This window comes from Hesperophylax consimilis, chromosome 20 (genome assembly GCF_061612785.1).
Source record: "Hesperophylax consimilis isolate HC1 chromosome 20, BYU_Hcon_1.0, whole genome shotgun sequence".
In the NCBI taxonomy this organism is placed as follows: Eukaryota; Metazoa; Arthropoda; class Insecta; order Trichoptera; family Limnephilidae; genus Hesperophylax; species Hesperophylax consimilis.
Window position 1 is genome coordinate 26266791 of NC_142855.1, and position 19080 is coordinate 26285870.

Consider the following 19080-nt stretch of genomic DNA (forward strand, 5'->3'; position numbering starts at 1 on the left):
AAAAGCGCTCAGCGATAGCCGATAGTGCCGTGTGATATTGGTTGGATACATGGGGGATTTTTCCCGCAGAGTACATTCACACGCGAGCAGTGTGAAACCTGCGTTACGAATGAAAGAATCCAGAATGTTTCCGCAATGACGCTACTGGGTCCACCTTCCGCAGGCCAACGGCTCTCCAGAGGACCAGCACTCCACCGAGGATGCTATTCCCTCGTCTCCAGGAGGCCCGCACCAGCTACCTCCTCATCATGTGGTGCGCTACCAGATGCACCACACGTAAACTGTTCCAAACGCTGTATTTAAAACTTATTCTTGATCAACTGAAACTCACCATCACTAATTTCAGTCTAGAATACAAACTCGCACATTATAATTCATTATAATTAAGAAATGATAAACATTTTAAACGATGGACTGAATAATTTATCACCATGGCTAAAAAAAAGCTTAAATTAAATGCAAAAAATACAAAATGTATGATAATAGGACATAAGAGGACATGCAGTGAAAGCAAAATTAAAAATATTGATTAAATATACTTTGGAGTTATACGAGATTCCAAAATAACCTCAAACAAGCATGCTGAGTATATTTATACAAAAGAAAATTGGAAAGAAGATATCTTTTTTGGGAAAAATTCGTCAAAAAATTTCCAGAAAAACAACGGTCAATATTATTGCTCCACATTTTACTACTGACAAACGATTATTTTATCATACAACGACAGAGAACAAAATAAATTGATTTTAAATTCTCCAAAATGGAGCAACGAGAATAATACTTCAGCGAAATATATATGTGGTATTCGTCCCTGAGCTATTCCTTCTATCGCAGCTCTCTGCAAGCTGCTGGGGAGGGAGTGTTGTTGCGTTGAGAGAACAATCCAGAATTGTCGCATTAATAATAAACAGCTCGACCTTCTTAAGTACTTGCAGAACGAATAGCAAACAACGCGACCTACCTACGACAATACGTTGCGAGCAAGTCTGACACATTACGCCAACTCGCTAGAAGGTTCTAGCCTATCGCCTATGCGTAATTGCAGCGCCGCCGAAAGTTCCCGAAAGGCCCAGACTGAGCGGGTGGCTCCGATTTATTTGCGAATTCACCTAACAACTGTTGCCGTTGGCTGTACAGTATAAATAAGCCCGACGCAGCGAGCAGTCAGTCAGTCATCAATCAGCCGTCAGTTTGCAAGTCTCGCGAGTGACAAATGGCGCGACTCGCGCCCCCCGCGCAGGACGATATTCCCGGCTCCGCCCGTACTCATCATGGACTCCATCGGGACATCAGCCAAGCGCCTTGGCCAGCGCTACAACGGATTACAGCGCCCTGGTTCCAGCGTCTCTGACCAGCGCTTCATCCATGCACCATGACCACCACGAGAACACGCAGCATCCTCACTGGTCTACGCAGCTCCCGCTCAACCGCCTACAAGGTCCACCGCTCCTTCGGCCTTCTCGTCAGCACTGGAGTACCTGATCCCCAAGATCGCCAGTGCCTGACACCTCAACGAGTCCGGTCACCAGCGCCCGGCGTCGACTCACAGACCCGTGCTTGACCAGCCATCACAGCCTGCATCCGGAGAATACTACATCTGTCCTACGTCAACTTTCATTACGGCTACCTGACTCATCAATAAACACTGACCTTCACGACACGTCTTTCATTTCGTGCCTCTCACCAGATCCCCAAATATATTCAAAATTAACTAAAATGGCTGACAGTGAAACAGATGCTGACTTTGAACGCGATAATATTTAATTATAAAACTAGTTTTGCCCTATTGTAAGACCATCCCAATCTCCTTCACCTCCCGAGTACCTTCAGCCTCAAAACATACCGCATTTATTGGGGATGCCATAGTCTTACTGGCTACAGACAGTTGGAAGCAGTTGGGACCGTAGTGTGGTATTCACATATAAATAAAAAAACCAAAAAAGGATTTTGAATATTTATTTATTGAGTTAGTTCTTATAACATGGTTTATTCAAACTAACGTGCAAGTGGTTATTTACTTATTTCATAATACAATAATTTACTAATTTTATAATATAATTGGACCGGTCGGTGGCCGAGTTGACATCGCGTTTGGGTCCCACCCGGGCGTAGTGTGTTCAATTCCTCGGCTGGCTAAGTCCTCCATCACAACACAAGCAACATTTTCAGTTTACTGTGGTGGTAGTAGGAGATTTTCAAATATTGTCAGGTTATTCGTAACCCAGGAATGTTTGTCTTTCGTTTTTAAAAAAAAATATATATATATATTTTTACATTAAATATTCATTAACTAATTTATATTAATTATTTTCTTTAAGGCGTCAATTTATATCTCAACAAACAGCATTTTATGTAATATACTCGTAGGTGGTAACATAAACTTTTGAAAAAGTAACATAATTTACTTACATTTCTAATCGCATAATAAATTATCATGTACATATTTGTGCACTTTTAAAATTGTGTTTGCGTTCGGTTATTGAAAATATGAATTATCAACACATTTGTCGTTTTTATTGTAACTTGGTTTATTTTTGCATGTTTGCCATTATTAAGAAATTTATCTCGCAACTAAGTTTGGAATAGCTTCTGGCTTGTTCAGGTTCCCTTAATAAGCAAAATACTGTATTGTTTATCTTATTTGACTCGAAAATTTTACGATAAAATCAAAACGACTCTCATAAATAAAATTCTTACTTGTGTGAGCGAGCTATCTCCCTGCTGTGAGACAGAGGACAGTTATGATATATGAGTTGATAAGGTAAAACATCTGGCTTAATGTGGTCATTATGGGAAGCGGATATGGTAACCGTTGCCCAGGTAACCAATCATTGGATAACTGACACCTCATCCATAGGTCGGCTCACGTGGTTCGCAACGTTTTGTGACTTAACAGGGTTGCACGGGTTTGAGGGAGTAAGGTTTGTCCAGGTCTTGACGGCAGATGCGTCTGACCACCCACTGTGTGCCGGATTGGGAGACGCCAGTCGAGGGAGATTTTTGATCTCTGCAGCAGGAATCTCTCGAACCACCGCCTTGCGCCGAAGTGGGAGGGATGGATTCATCCATCTGTCACTTCTAGACACGCTGACCCTCAGCTTCTTACCCAATAATTATACCGTTTTCTTCTCAGAACCTCCTCTGCTTCGTTTTCTTAAAAGACCTTGTAGAGCTAGTTTTAAAACAATGTGAATACTGTTTTCCTGAACATTTGCAAAAAGAGCTCGAAAAAAGGTGTTCAATGTTTGGTAATATAATGACGTTTTAAATTATACTTTTGAGAACACGAATAGCTGCAGTAGGAACATGAATACGATTTTCTTCCAGTATGGGTAACCATGTGACGTTTTAAATTTGTCTTTAGAGAAAATGAACAGTTGCAGTCGGAACATGAAAAAGGTTTTTCTGAAGCGTGCGTAAGCATGTGATGTTTTAAATAACCTTTTTGAGAACATGAATAGTTACAATCGGAACAAAAAAAACGTTTTTCTCCGCTATGGGTAAGTACATGAAGTTTTAAAGATCCACTTTGGGAACATGAATGACTGCAGTAAGGACATGCAAAAGGTTTTTTCCCAGTATGGGTGAATACGTGACGTTCTAAAGATCCCTTTCGAGAACATGAATAACTGCAGTAGGAACACGAAAAAGGTTTTTCTCCAGTATGGGTACGCATGTGAAGTGTTAAAGTTCCCTTTTGACAACATGAATAGCTGCAGTAGGAACATATATAAGGTTGTTCTCCAGTATGGGTACGCACGTGACGCTCTAAAATTCCTATCCGTGAAAATGTGGCGCTGCATTACGAACATGAATGAGCTTTCTTTCCTGGATGGATCTTCAGGTCCATTATAAAGTCTGAAATAGAAAGTGGATTAAGCTCAATAAGTAGGTATCTGTAATGAAAACTGAAAATTATTTATTCAGAAAAACAAAGATCGATTTTACCTGCAGTCTGGGTAATACTAGCAGAGTGCTCTAAGAATTCCTTTTTTACATCTGGCTGGTCTATTTCCACACAAGCATTGCCCCCTCTATCCTCTTCTCGCTGTCCTGCTTCTACCTTGATAGGAACTATCTCTACATTAATGCTACCTGGAATAACAAAACAATAGTACATTGATATATCATGACAAGCTGAGCATATCGCTGATATTTATGTTAGTATTTTTGTATTGATGCGTTACATAATATTGTCTAACTAAGCTCCTGGTGATAAGGTACTCTGAGTAGCTTAGCTTGAGTGCAGATTGAAATTAGAGGCATAACAATTATAATAAAAAACGTTTCATGATATTTGGAATTTTTTTTAAAGGTGTATGAATTTACTGTTAGATCTTACAAGTCATTCTAAAACTGTGGACCCAGTGTGTTAATTACCCTGTCTTCAAACTTAGGAACATTCATAAGGTAGGGTTTAATAAGCTCTCTAGATTTTGCTTTATTTCAGTACAGGATAACATGTCTGTTCATTATAAAATATAGTTTTACCCGCCATTTGATGAAATCTGTCGGAGTGCTCCGAACTTTCCTTTTTAATATCTGGGAGCTCGATGTCAATTTCTTTATACAAAATCATACTTTTTTCTGGTTCTGCTTTGATCGTGACTCCCTCTAGATGGGAAGTCTCTGAAGTACTAATTTTATCTGATAAAATAAAAATTTCATCAAAAATTGGAAAAGCTAAACACAATTCTTGTTATTTTGTTTGACTTGTCAATCAGTCGCAAAATATCGTCGAAAATATAATTTAAGTTCTTGTTTAACCGTATTACCACGCTTACAGTTGTACAGTTGCAGACAAAGGAGAGCAATCAGTGTAAGGACAGGAAAACTATCAAGGCGGTTCTACAACTATAGCGAAGATGTTAGAAAACTGCTCTTAAAGACGCCCTGCACTGCCCTATACATGTCAGAACTGTGGAAACAACATCCAGTAGCATTATAGGACAAGCTGAGGGTGTGCTACAACAACGCATACAGGCAACTAGCAAGGTTCTGCAGTGCCTCCGAGGTGTTCACAGAAGGGAGGGTGCACTCATTACCGGCCTCTGGGGCAGGACACGAAAATCAACAAACGTCATCATCATAGCTGCTTCCGAGTGGCTCTTATTTTTATTTGTCATTGTTTTTATAACATCATGTAATATGGCAGACTGGGATCGCACTACCCTCCTAATCCTGCTAGATTAAAACCTTAAATAAATAAAAATGGCTATAATAACATACCTCAATTACAATAATTAATGTCAGGAATGATAATATTCTTCTGCATGGCTCCTATATCATATTTTATTACATCTAAACTATTTACTTCAGACATCTTATAGTTGGCCGGGTGGTTATAGCGCAATACATTGGTCCTAGGGCCTGGACCGACATAGCTTCTCCCACCCTCGCTTCTCATACCTCCACGCGGTGACCAACGGGCAACGGACTGGAGGGTGAAGTTGATGGTAACCAATCCGTCGGGGGACCCCAAAAGTACGGCTAAAGTGAGAAGCAGTGAGCGTCTGTTCCGCATGTTAGTGGCGGCTCACAAATGGTGGGTGTGGCAACTCGACATATTCGGGTACTAGTCGCATACACCACATCTAATGGGTATCCAGGCTCATTAGTTTAATCCGATAATTGACCATAAACGGGCAATGATAGCGGATCCAGCCCTAGTTAGTTGGGTCACTCTGGTTCCACGTCTGACGACCATCGGTGGATAAAAACCATAGTCAATCAACCAAAGCTTCATGGAAAAACATACGCAAAGATGCACTACCCTGTCTGGCAGCGAGGGGGAATCTCTCCTCGGTGATCCAGAGACTAACATTATGTTAGGGTCAGCTTGCAGGACTCCAGGGGCAAGCAAAATGAAGCGGAGGAAAGCCAGTCGTTCTGGGTTTGAAAAGATAAGAGCCATTACTTGGAATCTGGGAACGCTTACAGCAAAAAGCAAAGAATTGGCCGAATTGATGAGAAGACGTAGGATTGATATTGCATGCATTCAAGAAACCAAATGGAAAAATACAAATATAGACAAGTGCCGCTACCTAGAAACACAGACAAATGATTACAAACTGTATTACTACGGAGAAAGTAGTACCAGAAATGGAGTAGCCATAGTACTACAGCAAAGGTTTCATGAAAATGTGATAAAAGTAATAGCACCCAATGATAGAATTATAATGTTAAAACTGGTAATATGTAACGCCATTTACAATATTATTTGTGCATATGCACCACAAATGGGATGTGATAGAGAAGAAAGAGACAGTTTTTGGGACAAGCTGGAAGAATTAATCCAAAACATTCCAGAAAATGAAGCTATCATGATGGGGGCAGATATGAATGGGCATGTGGGGATGTCAAATAGTGGCCATGATACTAGCCATGGAGGCTTTGGATATGGAGCACGAAACGAACTAGGAGATGAGCTACTAAATTTATCAGATGCATACGGTTTCACTATCGTGAACACATTCTACCAAAAGAAACCAGAACATCTCATAACCTACAAAAGTGGAAATGCTGCAACACAAATAGATTATTGGTTATGTAGAAACGAAATGAGAAAAATGCTCAGAGACTGTAAAGTTATCCCTGGTGAACCCCTTGCAACACAACATCGCCTACTATTGCTGGAATTACATTTAACTAGACATAAATTGTATAAGGACAAGATAAAACCAACAACCAAAATTAAGTGGTTCAATATCTCAAAAGAAAACGGAAAACAATTAACGTCAAAACTCCAAAACTGGATGCTTGAAAATCTCCAAAATGAAGAGACACAAAACCCAACTGAAATGTGGAAAGCATTTGAACAGGTATGTTTACAGGAAGCCAAACAACATCTGGGAGTCTCCAAAGGTAAACTGAAAATAAAGAAGGAATCATGGTGGTGGACAAACGAGGTGCAAAAATGTGTAAAAGAGAAGAAAACTGCTTTCAGAAACTGGTCACAATGTAAGAGCGATAGCGAGAAAGAGCAACTCCGGATAGTGTATAAGCAAATCAAAAAGACAGTAAAGAAAATAGTTGCCTCTGCACAACATGAGGTATTGAGAGAGCTGTATGATGACCTAGAAACACCTAACGGAGTGCAAAGAATATACAAAATCGCAGCGCACAGGAGAGAAAGGGCCAAATCTATTAGAACACCCAAATACATAGAAAACACTGACTGACGTGATTGATCACAGTTGATCACAGACGAAATCAAAATATGTGAAAGATGGAAAGATTATTATTCTACATTACTGAACGAAGAATTTCCAAGAACAATTCATGTGTCAGAGAAACCAGTGCTGGGGCCAGTTGAAGAAATCACTCCGACAGAAGTTAAAGTAGCCATATCACAAATGAAAAAGGGGAAAGCAGTGGGGCCAGACAATATTCCAGCCGAATTATGGAAAGAGTGTGGGGAAGTGGGACATAAATGGCTGTGCAACCTGTATAATAAAGTACTGACCGGAGAACCAATGCCAGAAAGCTTTAGGAAAAGCTATCTTCTTCCATTTTACAAAAATAAGGGAGACTCTAGGAAGTGCGACAATTATAGAGGGATAAAGCTTATGTCTCACACCATGAAAATATATGAGAGGATTATAAACACACGAATTAGGAATATTGTAAAAATACACGACGATCAATGCGGCTTTGTATTGGGGAAATCAACAATAGATGCTATTCAAACAGTCAGAATCATAGTTGAAAAATATCGAGATGCAAAAAAAGATTTACACATGGTATTTATAGACTTGGAAAAAGCATTTGACAGGGTACCCCGAAGCCTGATATGGGCGGCATTGAGATCTCATAACGTACCAGAAGGATATGTGCTCTCCATACAAGATATGTATACAGACGTAGAAACACAAGTAAGATGCACATCAGGGATGTCACCAACATTTCCAATTAAAGTGGGGGTACACCAAGGATCTGTCCTCAGCCCATTGCTATTCATAATGGTCATGAATTACCTAACGAGTCAAGAAATGAACAGTATTCTCAAGACTATGCTTTTTGCAGATGATGTAGTACTGATAGAAGAAAATCATTATGATCTACAAAATAGCCTGGAAAGGTGGAGAAAGATCCTGGAGGATAATGGACTAAAAATTAGCAGGAAAAAGACGGAATATTTGTATTTACCATTTGAAGACCCAAATGCTGTAACTCCTTCGATGCAATTGGATGGAGTAACATTAGCCAACTGTGACTCATTTAAGTATCTGGGCTCACTCATCCACAGAGACGGAGGATGTGCAGCGGATGTCAACCATAGGATAGGAGTGGGATGGATGAAATTTAGATCCGTAACAGGAATTTTGTGCGACACGAAAATGCCAATAAAACTTAAAGGAAAGACATACCAGACTATTGTTAGACCCGCGATAATGTATGGCTCCGAATGCTGGACTATGTACAACTCTTACTCTAGGCAACTCGAATCAGCAGAAATGCGAATGCTTAGATGGACGGCAGGAGTATCATTAAAAGATAAAATTAAAAGCTCACGCATTCGTGGTAGCCTGGGTGTCACTGACATAAACAGTAAGCTAGAGGAACGACAGTTAAGATGGTATGGGCACATAAGACGGAGACCACCAGACCACACTGTGAAGCAGGCAATGTCTATAGAGCTTCAAAGACAGTCATCCAGAGATAGACCAAAGAACTCCTGGATGATCCAATGCTCCAAAATCCTACAAAGAAACGGCCTAGATGAAAGCGACACTCAGAACCGAAGAAGCTATAACCTGAGAACGAGAAGAGCCGACCCCAACAGCCTACCTAGGCAATGAGTTGGGATAGTGCTAGGAAGAAGAAGAAGATCTTATAGTATTAGCTAACACGTGTATTATTTTATTTAAAATTATTATTTCTTATCCATAAATATCATTGGATCGCTGAAATCCCTGAATTGTTAATGCCAAGTTGCGATGCCTACTCAACTGTTCCAAGTACAATTAATTTTGTGGATAACAATAAACTCACTACTGACTATTATCATAGACACCTCATACTTCGACTTATGACAGGTCTTATACAGGCCTAGTATAAATTAGTTCAACTATTAATAAAAAAAATAAATTATACTGGTATATATTCATTTTGAATTATGCATTGTCTTACTGCACTTATATTAATAACTGCATCACTTGCAATAGTGTATTTGGTGCACACATTAATTGTTCTTTAATTTATTGCTATTATTTTCCTGTTTACCACTGTACGCTTGTAATATGATTATCACTGTATTGTAAAAGCCATTTTATGGCATTTGAATAAATAAATTATGGTTACCCCCCTCAACCGTTCACAGGTAATATCGCAATTATTAGAATGAGCCAAACGGCGCCTGCCGTGAATACAACTTTGACGTCCCTTGCCAAAATCAGTAAACGTCTAGTTAGGTGATCATTGTAATCAATAATTTTTGGATTTAGGACTGTTAGGATAAGGTATTATCAGCGCATTGGCAATTCGGCATCTGGAGAGGATTTCTCCAATCGAGCCCTGATTAGAACGGGTTGTGTAACCGGCCCGAATGTGGATCGCTCTACCTCAATCTGCCCAACCTTGTGCCGATATCGTTCCAACACTGTACAGGAAGGTGTGCTCTGGTGGTGAGGTGTCAGATATGCCATAGAAATTAAGAAAGGTAACAATCCAGCAAAAAAGCGTATGCAAGATCGATTAAATGGAGCAATACTAAAATTATAAGAATTCTAATGAGTTCATTGAGGTTAGGTTAAAAGTGGTATGCACTACGCGCGATCGTTACCATATCTATACAGTAACGCCGTACCATTTCAATTTCGATTGTATTTTGCTTCTGTTATATGCCAAAAAAGACAGAGCAATAAATACCTGAAATGTTTTCACAGATAGATTCCAAACATTTTTCAATGATAAAAGGATTGTCTGTATGGATATCCACATACATCAAAGCGACAGTCTCTTCCGCACTTGTGCCTGGTTCTAACTTAATGGTGGTGGAATTCATCCTTTTGTGCAAGGATCCGGCGTCTCTGTTTTACTTCAACTTTATAACGAGGTTGAGAGAATGTGTAAATACTTTCGCCGAAGATTTACAAAAAAGACGAAACTAGTAAACGCAAAATCTCAAAACCACCAAATATGTGACAGCTAGCTGGCGACAAGCTTTACCATAGAAATTACAGAATTAAGATAATATTTTGTGTTTGAGATGAAATCTCAGTGTTGCCATTTCAATTATTTAACTTGCGTACACGTCTAGGAAAATATAAATGTTGGCAGATTGAATGCGATAGGGCTAAAATACATATAAATATCCCCGTGTGATTTTTCATGTTCTGAGTGCAACGTTCATGTTCTTAAACCATGTTCATGAATCTAAGGCAATCTGACGAGCCATATGCTGACTCACGGTGGAGAAAAACATGTTTTCATGTTCTGAGTGCAACTATTCATTTTCTCGACAGAGCCATCTAACGACATACATGCTGACTCACACAGTGGAGAAAAACCTTTTTCGTGTTCTGAGTGCCACTATAAATTTTCTCATGAACAACTTACCAGTAATAATGAATACATATAAAAGCCTTCAAGACGCGAATACACAAATAAATAACCCCAATTACAATAATAAATTTTACATAATGAAAATATGCTTAATTTGTAAGACAAAATGATTATTTAGGTAATAATATAATTACCCTAAAAACTCTTTTCTGTTTGTTGGTTCGCCCTAGTTTAGAAAATTCCTGCGTTATTTGGTCTCCATTCTATGATGTTCACATTTATCATATCTAATTTAGATGTAGATTTATAATTTAAATTCAGACTTTTCGTTTAAAAGTCAAATAAATAGGACTGTAAGCACCGGTTATTTTCACCTAAGACAACTCAAGTCTGTCCGAAGAAACCTTCCTACAGAAGCAACAAAACTACTTATCAACTCTTACGTAGTCTCACATCTCGATTAGTGCAACGGCATTTATGCCAGCCTTCCAAAATATCAAATTGACAAACTTCAATCAGTGTTTAATGCAGCAGCACGGCTCATAACTGGGGTTTCAAAATTTTAGAACACCTTCGTAACCTTCACTGGCTCAAGTGCCTTGAAAAAATCCAGTACAAATTGTGCTGAGGACATCTCTGAACTATGCGTCCCGGAAAACACTGGTCTGAGGTAGTCAACTCTTAGTTCAGCAACATCATCAGCTGTAGGCAGACTGATGGAACCTAAGCGCAAGCCAAATACTAAGTTTTGGAACCGAAGTCTTGGAATAAACTCCCTCCAGAACTAAGATCCATAACAAGTCCAATAGAATTCAGACCTAACTAAAAACTTACCCTTTTAAGCTTTCATACCCTTAAATTAAATATTCCATTCCTGAGAGAAAGTCCAGTTATATCCAATTTTCCAATTATGTCCTAAATCCTGTATCTAAATTTCGCTAATAAACAAATAGTTAATGTTAATCTCAAGTGACCCACAATGTAAGTATTGTACTGTATATTATCTCCATAAAGAGTTAGTAATAACATAGATCACTCTAGAAATGTATTATTAATTTGAATAGCGCCCTTGAGGTGATTTTGCACAAAAACGGCGCCATACAAGTCATTCAAATATTATTATTATTATTATCTAATCCGTACAGCATATCTTCTTAAGGGGAATTGCTTGGAGGTTAGAGCTAGAAAGAGGCGATTACTCATACGATGAATTTTAAGTAAAATTAAACCTTTCTTCTTTAGAATAATGTAGGAATGACTTTGATCTCATCTGCATTTTAAAAACAATTAACAGTATAATTGACTCACCTACTTTTTTGCAACGCATCTCTTTCAATATCCCTTCCCGTGGACTCAGAAATAATTCATTGCTTTTCCTTAATCAACACTACAAATTAATGATACCATTTACCAATGTACAGAATTGCTCCTTGAACCTTGGTCCTGTCTTGACTTGACATTTTTATTGTTTATGCGCCCAATTTTTGTCAAAGTTGTACTTTTTTTTAAATTATCCTGTTTTGTAACATTTCTCCTTGCATTAATGCTTCGTTAATCTCTAAATGGTATAAAATATAGTCGCTATCCGCGTCTGTCTGTTTGTGCGCTTAGTTCTTCTAAACTACGCATTGGATTTTGATGGGGTTTATCTCAGGGTTTATCACTATCATTTAGAGATTTTCTTCCGGAAGGTTTGCATATATAATACATGCATATTATATGTATTTACAAAAAGTAGAGAAAAGCCGATGTTTTGTAATCAATCGTAAAAATATATTTTCGGGCACTTACATTGCTAACGCTGGCTAAACCTTGTGAGATACATCAAAATGATGTACTACAGAATTGTATATCTTAAAAAGGCCTACAGAAAAGTCTGCAATGGAATATGTCTATCTCCTGAGGATAACCCACAGCAACGCCGGGTCCAGAATTGCTTGCATTGATAAGCTTTCATATTACACTATGTAATACTAGGATTTATTTCAGTGCAGAAATTCTGGGACTAACTACCAAATGTATTCCTCATTTCCCAGAATACTGATGGAGGGAAATAGTTATGCCGAGTCAGAGGATATCTTCAATTTATCACTAATTAAATACAAAAGATGATTACTGAGACAGTTTAGTCATGTATAATTTTTATTATGTAAAAGCTCCTAAAGAGGGCGTTCATAATTAAATACATATATTTTAATGAAAAAACATACACTTAGTAAGACACCACTTTATTTTTGAATTAATAACAATAGCCAACCGGGTTTCGCTTGTCCCAAGCTTCATCAGGACTAAATATCAACTAAAGCAAATTAGATACAGGCACATATAAATATAGGTAAATGAAAACAATGAGTGAAAGAGATACAAAACAGATAGAAAGAGATGCAAATAGAAAATGTGGAGACAAATTATTAAGGATGATGAGGAGGGTGGGGGGGAAGGAAATAACAGTTTCAGCGGCGGAATAAATTTAATATGGGACTATCAGATAAATTAATTTGGTTATTTATTATATTTAAATTATTATTAACTGCTTTTTTTATTTCAAGGGCTTCTAAGTTGTTTAATCTAATTCCAGATCCATTTTTATGCAATATTTTAGTTCCCGAGATTTTATCCTGATGAAGCTTGGGACAAGCGAAACCCGGTTGGCTATTGTTATTAATTCAAAAATAAAGTGGTGTCTTACTAAGTGTATGTTTTTTCATTCAATATGTCACACCCCAAAGTATTTGCTTCCTTCGAAAATATTATATCGGCTAGTACTGCCAAAAAAGCAAAATATTATAAAAACTATTCTATTAAATACAGACTTATGTGTTTAGATATATATTTTTACAAAGAGTGTTTAAAGTGCAAAGTGTTTCCAAAATATATTAATGTAAATTTTAATCGTATCAAAAACGACAGTTTATCCAAATCATCAATGTGCCAAGCTAAAATAGCCTGGCTGAAAGAAGACCTCAAGAATGCCTACAAAAAACGGAACAATATAAAATTAAAACTCAAACTCCTACATATTGAACTTGTTCATGAACTTCATCCTGTTGAATGGGACCTGTTCGATGATAAAATCCGAAACTTCGTCTCTATTAAAGCTTTTAAAAAACGTGAGATCTTAAACAAAAAACTGAAAAATCTGTGCAGTATTCAACAAACTTTAGATAATAGTGCCCATGTAAAACCTACACATCAGTTTTTTGACCGTGTCAAAAATCTTTCTTCTGGAAATTTTAACAATCAAGAAATTTCCCTTTTATCTAAAGGTCTTAAATATAACTTAAAATATAATAAAAATGACTTCGATAATGCTGTTGAAAACGTTGCTGTGGACATCGAAACTGCTCTGCATAATAAACCAAAACCGTTTCTATACAAAAGTGCTGAAAATTTAAAAAAATTAATCCCAAAATTTAATCTTAACCTTAAAACAGATCCAGAAGCCCACATCATGAAGAGTATCCGGAATAAGTTAAAAAATGACAACTTAATTTTAACAAAAGCCGACAAAGGCAACACTGTCATCATATTAAACAAAAGTGATTATAACACAAAAATTGAAGATTTCATCAAAAATGATGTGTTTAGTGTCTTACCATCTGACCCTACATCTAAATATTTAGATAGTATAAAATGTGCTATAAAAAATTCTAAAAACTCCATTTTTCAGGATGATTCTTATAACCAAACAAAGTTTTTAACAAAAAACCCCAAAGCACCAAAACTTTATGGATTTCTGAAAATCCATAAAAGTAATTGCCCCATTCGCCCTGTAGTGTCCTGTTGTAATTCCCCCAATTTTAAATTATCTTCATTTATAACAAAAGTATTTAACGATGCCAATGTGTTTTTCCCAAAATATACTATCAAAAACTCATTAGCATTAATCGATGAACTAAAGGACTTGGTTCTTCCCAGTAATTGCAAATTAATATCTTTCGATGTAGTCAACTTATTCCCTAATGTACCTGTCACTGAAAGCAAAACCCTAATTTCTAATTTACTGAATAATTCTCACTTGTCTAAAGATTTAGCTAATGATTTATCTCGTCTTTTTAATATTTGTTTGAATCAAAATTACTTCCAATACAATAATGTTATTTACCAGCAGAGAGAGGGACTAGCAATTGGCGCTCCTACAAGCCCCCTTATCGCTGACATCTTTATGAATAACTTAGAAAACAATATTTTTGCTTCAAATTCACCTCTCTTAAAGAATATTTTACTATGGAGAAGATATGTTGACGATGTTTTTTGCATTTGGACAGGCACTGAAAGACAATTAAACACTTTTCTTAAAATATTAAACTCCTTTCACAAACAAATTCAATTCACTGTAGAATTAGGTACAAACTTAACCTTGAATTTTCTAGACCTAACTTTAAGTATAATTAACAATAAATTTGAATTTAATATCTATCGTAAGCCCACGTATACTGATATTACAATTCACAATTCATCCAACCATCCTATATCCCACAAACATTCAGCATTTCACTCCATGATTCATAGATTGGTTACCGTTCCGTTGAATAATAATAATTTTTGCAACGAATTATCCATCATTAAACAAATCGCTTTAAACAACGGGTATGATACAAAACTAATAGACAATATTCTTAATAAAAAATTGAAACAAATAGCATAAAATAAATTCCTATTTAACAAATCTTATAACCCTAATAATATAAATATAAATCAAACATTCCAATGGCGTAGAGTTCTGTATACAAATAACTTTTCTTCTTTAAGCGTTAAAAAATTCCCATCTGAAATAAAACCCGCTTTTTACACTAATAATAATTTAAGTAAATACTTAATTAATACTAAAGATAAAGACGACAAACTAAGCCACTCGGGCATATATAAACTTAATTGTAATGATTGTTCTGCTTTTTATATCGGAAAAACGGCCCGGAATGTCAACTTAAGAGTAAAAGAACATTTACGATGTTTAAACAATAATGCCTTTTCAGAATTCGCGAATCATTTAATAGAATCTAATCATTCATTCGATAAAATCTCGGGAACTAAAATATTGCATAAAAATGGATCTGGAATTAGATTAAACAACTTAGAAGCCCTTGAAATAAAAAAAGCAGTTAATAATAATTTAAATATAATAAATAACCAAATTAATTTATCTGATAGTCCCATATTAAATTTATTCCGCCGCTGAAACTGTTATTTCCTTCCCCCCCACCCTCCTCATCATCCTTAATAATTTGTCTCCACATTTTCTATTTGCATCTCTTTCTATCTGTTTTGTATCTCTTTCACTCATTGTTTTCATTTACCTATATTTATATGTGCCTGTATCTAATTTGCTTTAGTTGATATTTAGTCCTGATGAAGCTTGGGACAAGCGAAACCCGGTTGGCTATTGTTATTAATTCAAAAATAAAGTGGTGTCTTACTAAGTGTATGTTTTTTCATTCAATATGTCACACCCCAAAGTATTTGCTTCCTTCGAAAAAAAAAAAAATATATATATATATTTTACTCTAAGGCCATTTGTGAACGGAGATGCAAGCGATTAGAGTTTTGTGTGCGTAGCGTACACGCCGCTCGTGAGTATCCGCCATGCTATTTTCAAATAATCGTACACGTCGCGTCGACCCGGGGTTCGACATCACTAGCACGCCCCTTTGACAGAGCTGGTAGCACGCTATGCGAGTTACCTTTGCATCTACTTAACTTACTTACCTTAACAGAAATGACGTTCAAACACGACTTGAATGTTAAATTTGTTTTGGACGTGGAAAATACCTACAATTATCTAACGCTCCCACTGTGGTCTCAAGTCGATGGGTTCCTTCTGTTACATAAGTGGACCCAAGTGGACTGTGGTCCCAAGTCGATGGGTTCCTTCTGTTACATAAGTGGACCCAAGTGGACTGTGGTCCCAAGTCGATGGGTTCCTTCTGTTACATAAGTGGACCCAAGTGGACTGTGGTCCCAAGTCGATGGGTTCCTTCTGTTACATAAGTGGACCCAAGTGGACTGTGGTCCCAAGTCGATGGGTTCCTTCTGTTACATAAGTGGACCCAAGTGGACTGTGGTCCCAAGTCGATGGGTTCCTTCTGTTACATAAGTGGACCCAAGTGGACTGTGGTCCCAAGTCGATGGGTTCCTTCAGTTACATTACCTGCAATTATCAAAAAAAGGCAAAAGTGATGAACACAAAACATTGTATTTAATATTTATTTATTCAAATGTTACAGTACACTGGGATATAATAAATGATATCTTATACAACAAAACATTATCAAAAAATAACTGTAAACAGATGAAAATTTTATTTATTTATTTACACTTTTATAGGCCAATGGAGGTTTTACATTTTTAGTTTACAATTTGTTGGTAAATAAACAACGGTTACAAAAAATAATTTCTTACAATGGATTACAATAATTGATAAAATTAAAAAATATATATTTAGGTATGTTTTAAACAGAATTTGTTAAGTTGAAATGTGAACATAATTTGTATATTCGTTTACTAAACAATGTAGGCGAAGAATTGGCGAGTTTGCTTCGTAATTTTAGTTTGTGAATGGTAACATTAAAATAGGTCCTTGTGCCCAGTGCGTCGAGTAAGTTCTCTTAAAGCGATTAGAAGATTGACCAAATGACAAAATTATACTACAATTGACTGCAAAAATTTTCATGATAGGAAGTGAATTAAAGTTTTTAATGGATCTCAGCTAAAATACTGAGGTTTTCATACAAATGTTTGTAATCTGATTTAAATTGTGAACAAATTATAGTTTTTCATCAAATATAACTCCGAGGTATCTAATATTAATTAATATCTCCAGTTGTGTGCGTTCCATCGCATAATTGGATAGTATTAGAGATTTGTTTCGACAGAAACTTATTGTATCGTTGAAGACTTTTACGAAACATGAAACAAAACACGACACAGACAATAAAAAAGATAACGGTCACAACTAGGAATCGAACCCGGGATCTCTTGTATTACCGGGACAGGCGTCTTAACCACTTGACCATCGGGACCTATTTATTAAACGTCATTTCTGTAGATCTCATATCTCAAAATCACAATTAACAATATCATCTTGCAACAAATTTTTCCACATTTTTTGGCACATTTTTCAAATGTTCACAAAGTTTCTAATGACATTGGTTTGTAAACTAGATAGTGTCTTGGATATGATTTACATTTGTTAATATTAAGAAATAGTTCGTTAAACACCAGTTATAATACATTTCATTTAAATTTGATTGACTCGATAGATTAAGGGCCAGTTATTTCACAGAATTCGATTTAACTTTAAAAGTTGATGAATTTTTCAAGTTATGTGAAAAAACTGGCCCTAAGAAATTGTATTAATTACATAGTTTTTTTTGCATGAAAGACAAACATTGTCGAATTATATTATAGAAGGAAAACGTCGCTTGTGCAATGATGAAGGACTTAGCTTGCAGTGGATTAAACCTGCGATGCCGCAGTGAGAACACATAATTCAGCGGCAGTAAGTAAAAACTGTGCTTACTTACAGCAAATGGACACGCCCTACGCAACTTCAATCTTCAGTGCGCGAGTGCTGACTTTTTAGGTGTATCAATATTTACTATCGTAACTTTAATGCCAGTAAGTATGCAATTAAAAATAAATAAATTTAGGAAGGTTTTCATATTTGAATATGTAGAAATTATATTTTATACCTTGGTAAAACGGTACCGATTACAAATCTAATGGAAGTGTTAGAAGTTGTAACAAACTAGGTAAACTTTATTTTTAGCTCAAAAGGGCTAAATAAAGTGTATGAAATCAAGGTAAACTTTTACCTAAAACTACTATTTTAAATTCACATCTTTTTGTAAATAACAAATCTGTGACAACTTAATGACGATAAGAAACAATTATTTCAGTTGACGGAGATGGAAAAAAGGGCATATTCAATTTAGCTATTTCCATCCAATCAAAATGATTATTGTTGATCGAACCATAACTTATGGCTGTTTTATACAACACCTTATTTCATCCAGTTTGTCTAATCTGGATGAAAAAAGGGACACATTCTATTCTGGTAGATGGTGTTACCGATTTTCCTACATTTTAAGATGTCGGACATTATTTGACGTCTGCCACCTGTCACTGTTTTACGTAACTATATTACGAGAAAATGTTACATGTATATTCAGTGTTACATTCAAAATTTTAGTAAAAAGACTATAATATCTATTTATTACTCTTTGTGAGTGTCAATTAGTTAGATTTTGTCAATTGTTTGATGAATTGACAATCTGTTTTGCAAACAGCAATACCGGTCCGGACGTTCGAGAGAGCGGGAAAGCCGAGTTGACGAGAACGGAAGTTGAGGGGTATACATATGAACACGTGGGACAAACGTCCGAGGGTCTGCGGTGACGAGGAAGCCAAAAGGCAGACGATTTGCGAACCGAAACTCATGTCCCAGATGCAGGACATGTTGCGCCTGCCTCTGGAGAAGTGTTGAAGATGGCGTGAGCTCACTACGTATTCATGACGTAATATTTTGCCAAAAAATCTGGTATATTTTTATAATATAAAGAACCCGTTTTTTTT

General features: G+C 36.5%; 1 protein-coding gene across 1 annotated transcript; it reads right to left on the reverse strand.

Annotated features, from left to right (window-relative positions):
- Positions 1 to 2006: 2006 nt before the first annotated feature.
- LOC149414443 (uncharacterized) lies at positions 2007 to 10155 on the reverse strand. The gene is made up of 3 exons (XM_089643858.1): positions 9871 to 10155; positions 3949 to 4095; positions 2007 to 3858 (listed from the first exon to the last, which is right to left on the reverse strand). The coding sequence occupies exons 1-3, from the start codon at positions 10004 to 10006 to the stop codon at positions 3803 to 3805; spliced, it is 339 nt and encodes a 112-aa protein (XP_089499984.1). The 5' UTR covers positions 10007 to 10155; the 3' UTR covers positions 2007 to 3802.
- Between the last annotated feature and the right edge of the window lie 8925 nt (positions 10156 to 19080).

What these genes read in the sequence shown, in the direction of transcription:
- LOC149414443 (XM_089643858.1), bottom strand. Translation starts at nt 10,006, where the DNA reads ATGAATTCCACCACCATTAAGTTAGAACCAGGCACAAGTGCGGAAGAG. An exon ending in TATCTGTGAAAACATTTCAG is followed by an intron (nt 4,096 to 9,870) that starts GTATTTATTGCT and finishes TTGTTATTCCAG; the next exon opens with GTAGCATTAATGTAGAGATA. An exon ending in TAGTATTACCCAGACTGCAG is followed by an intron (nt 3,859 to 3,948) that starts GTAAAATCGATC and finishes TTTCTATTTCAG; the next exon opens with ACTTTATAATGGACCTGAAG.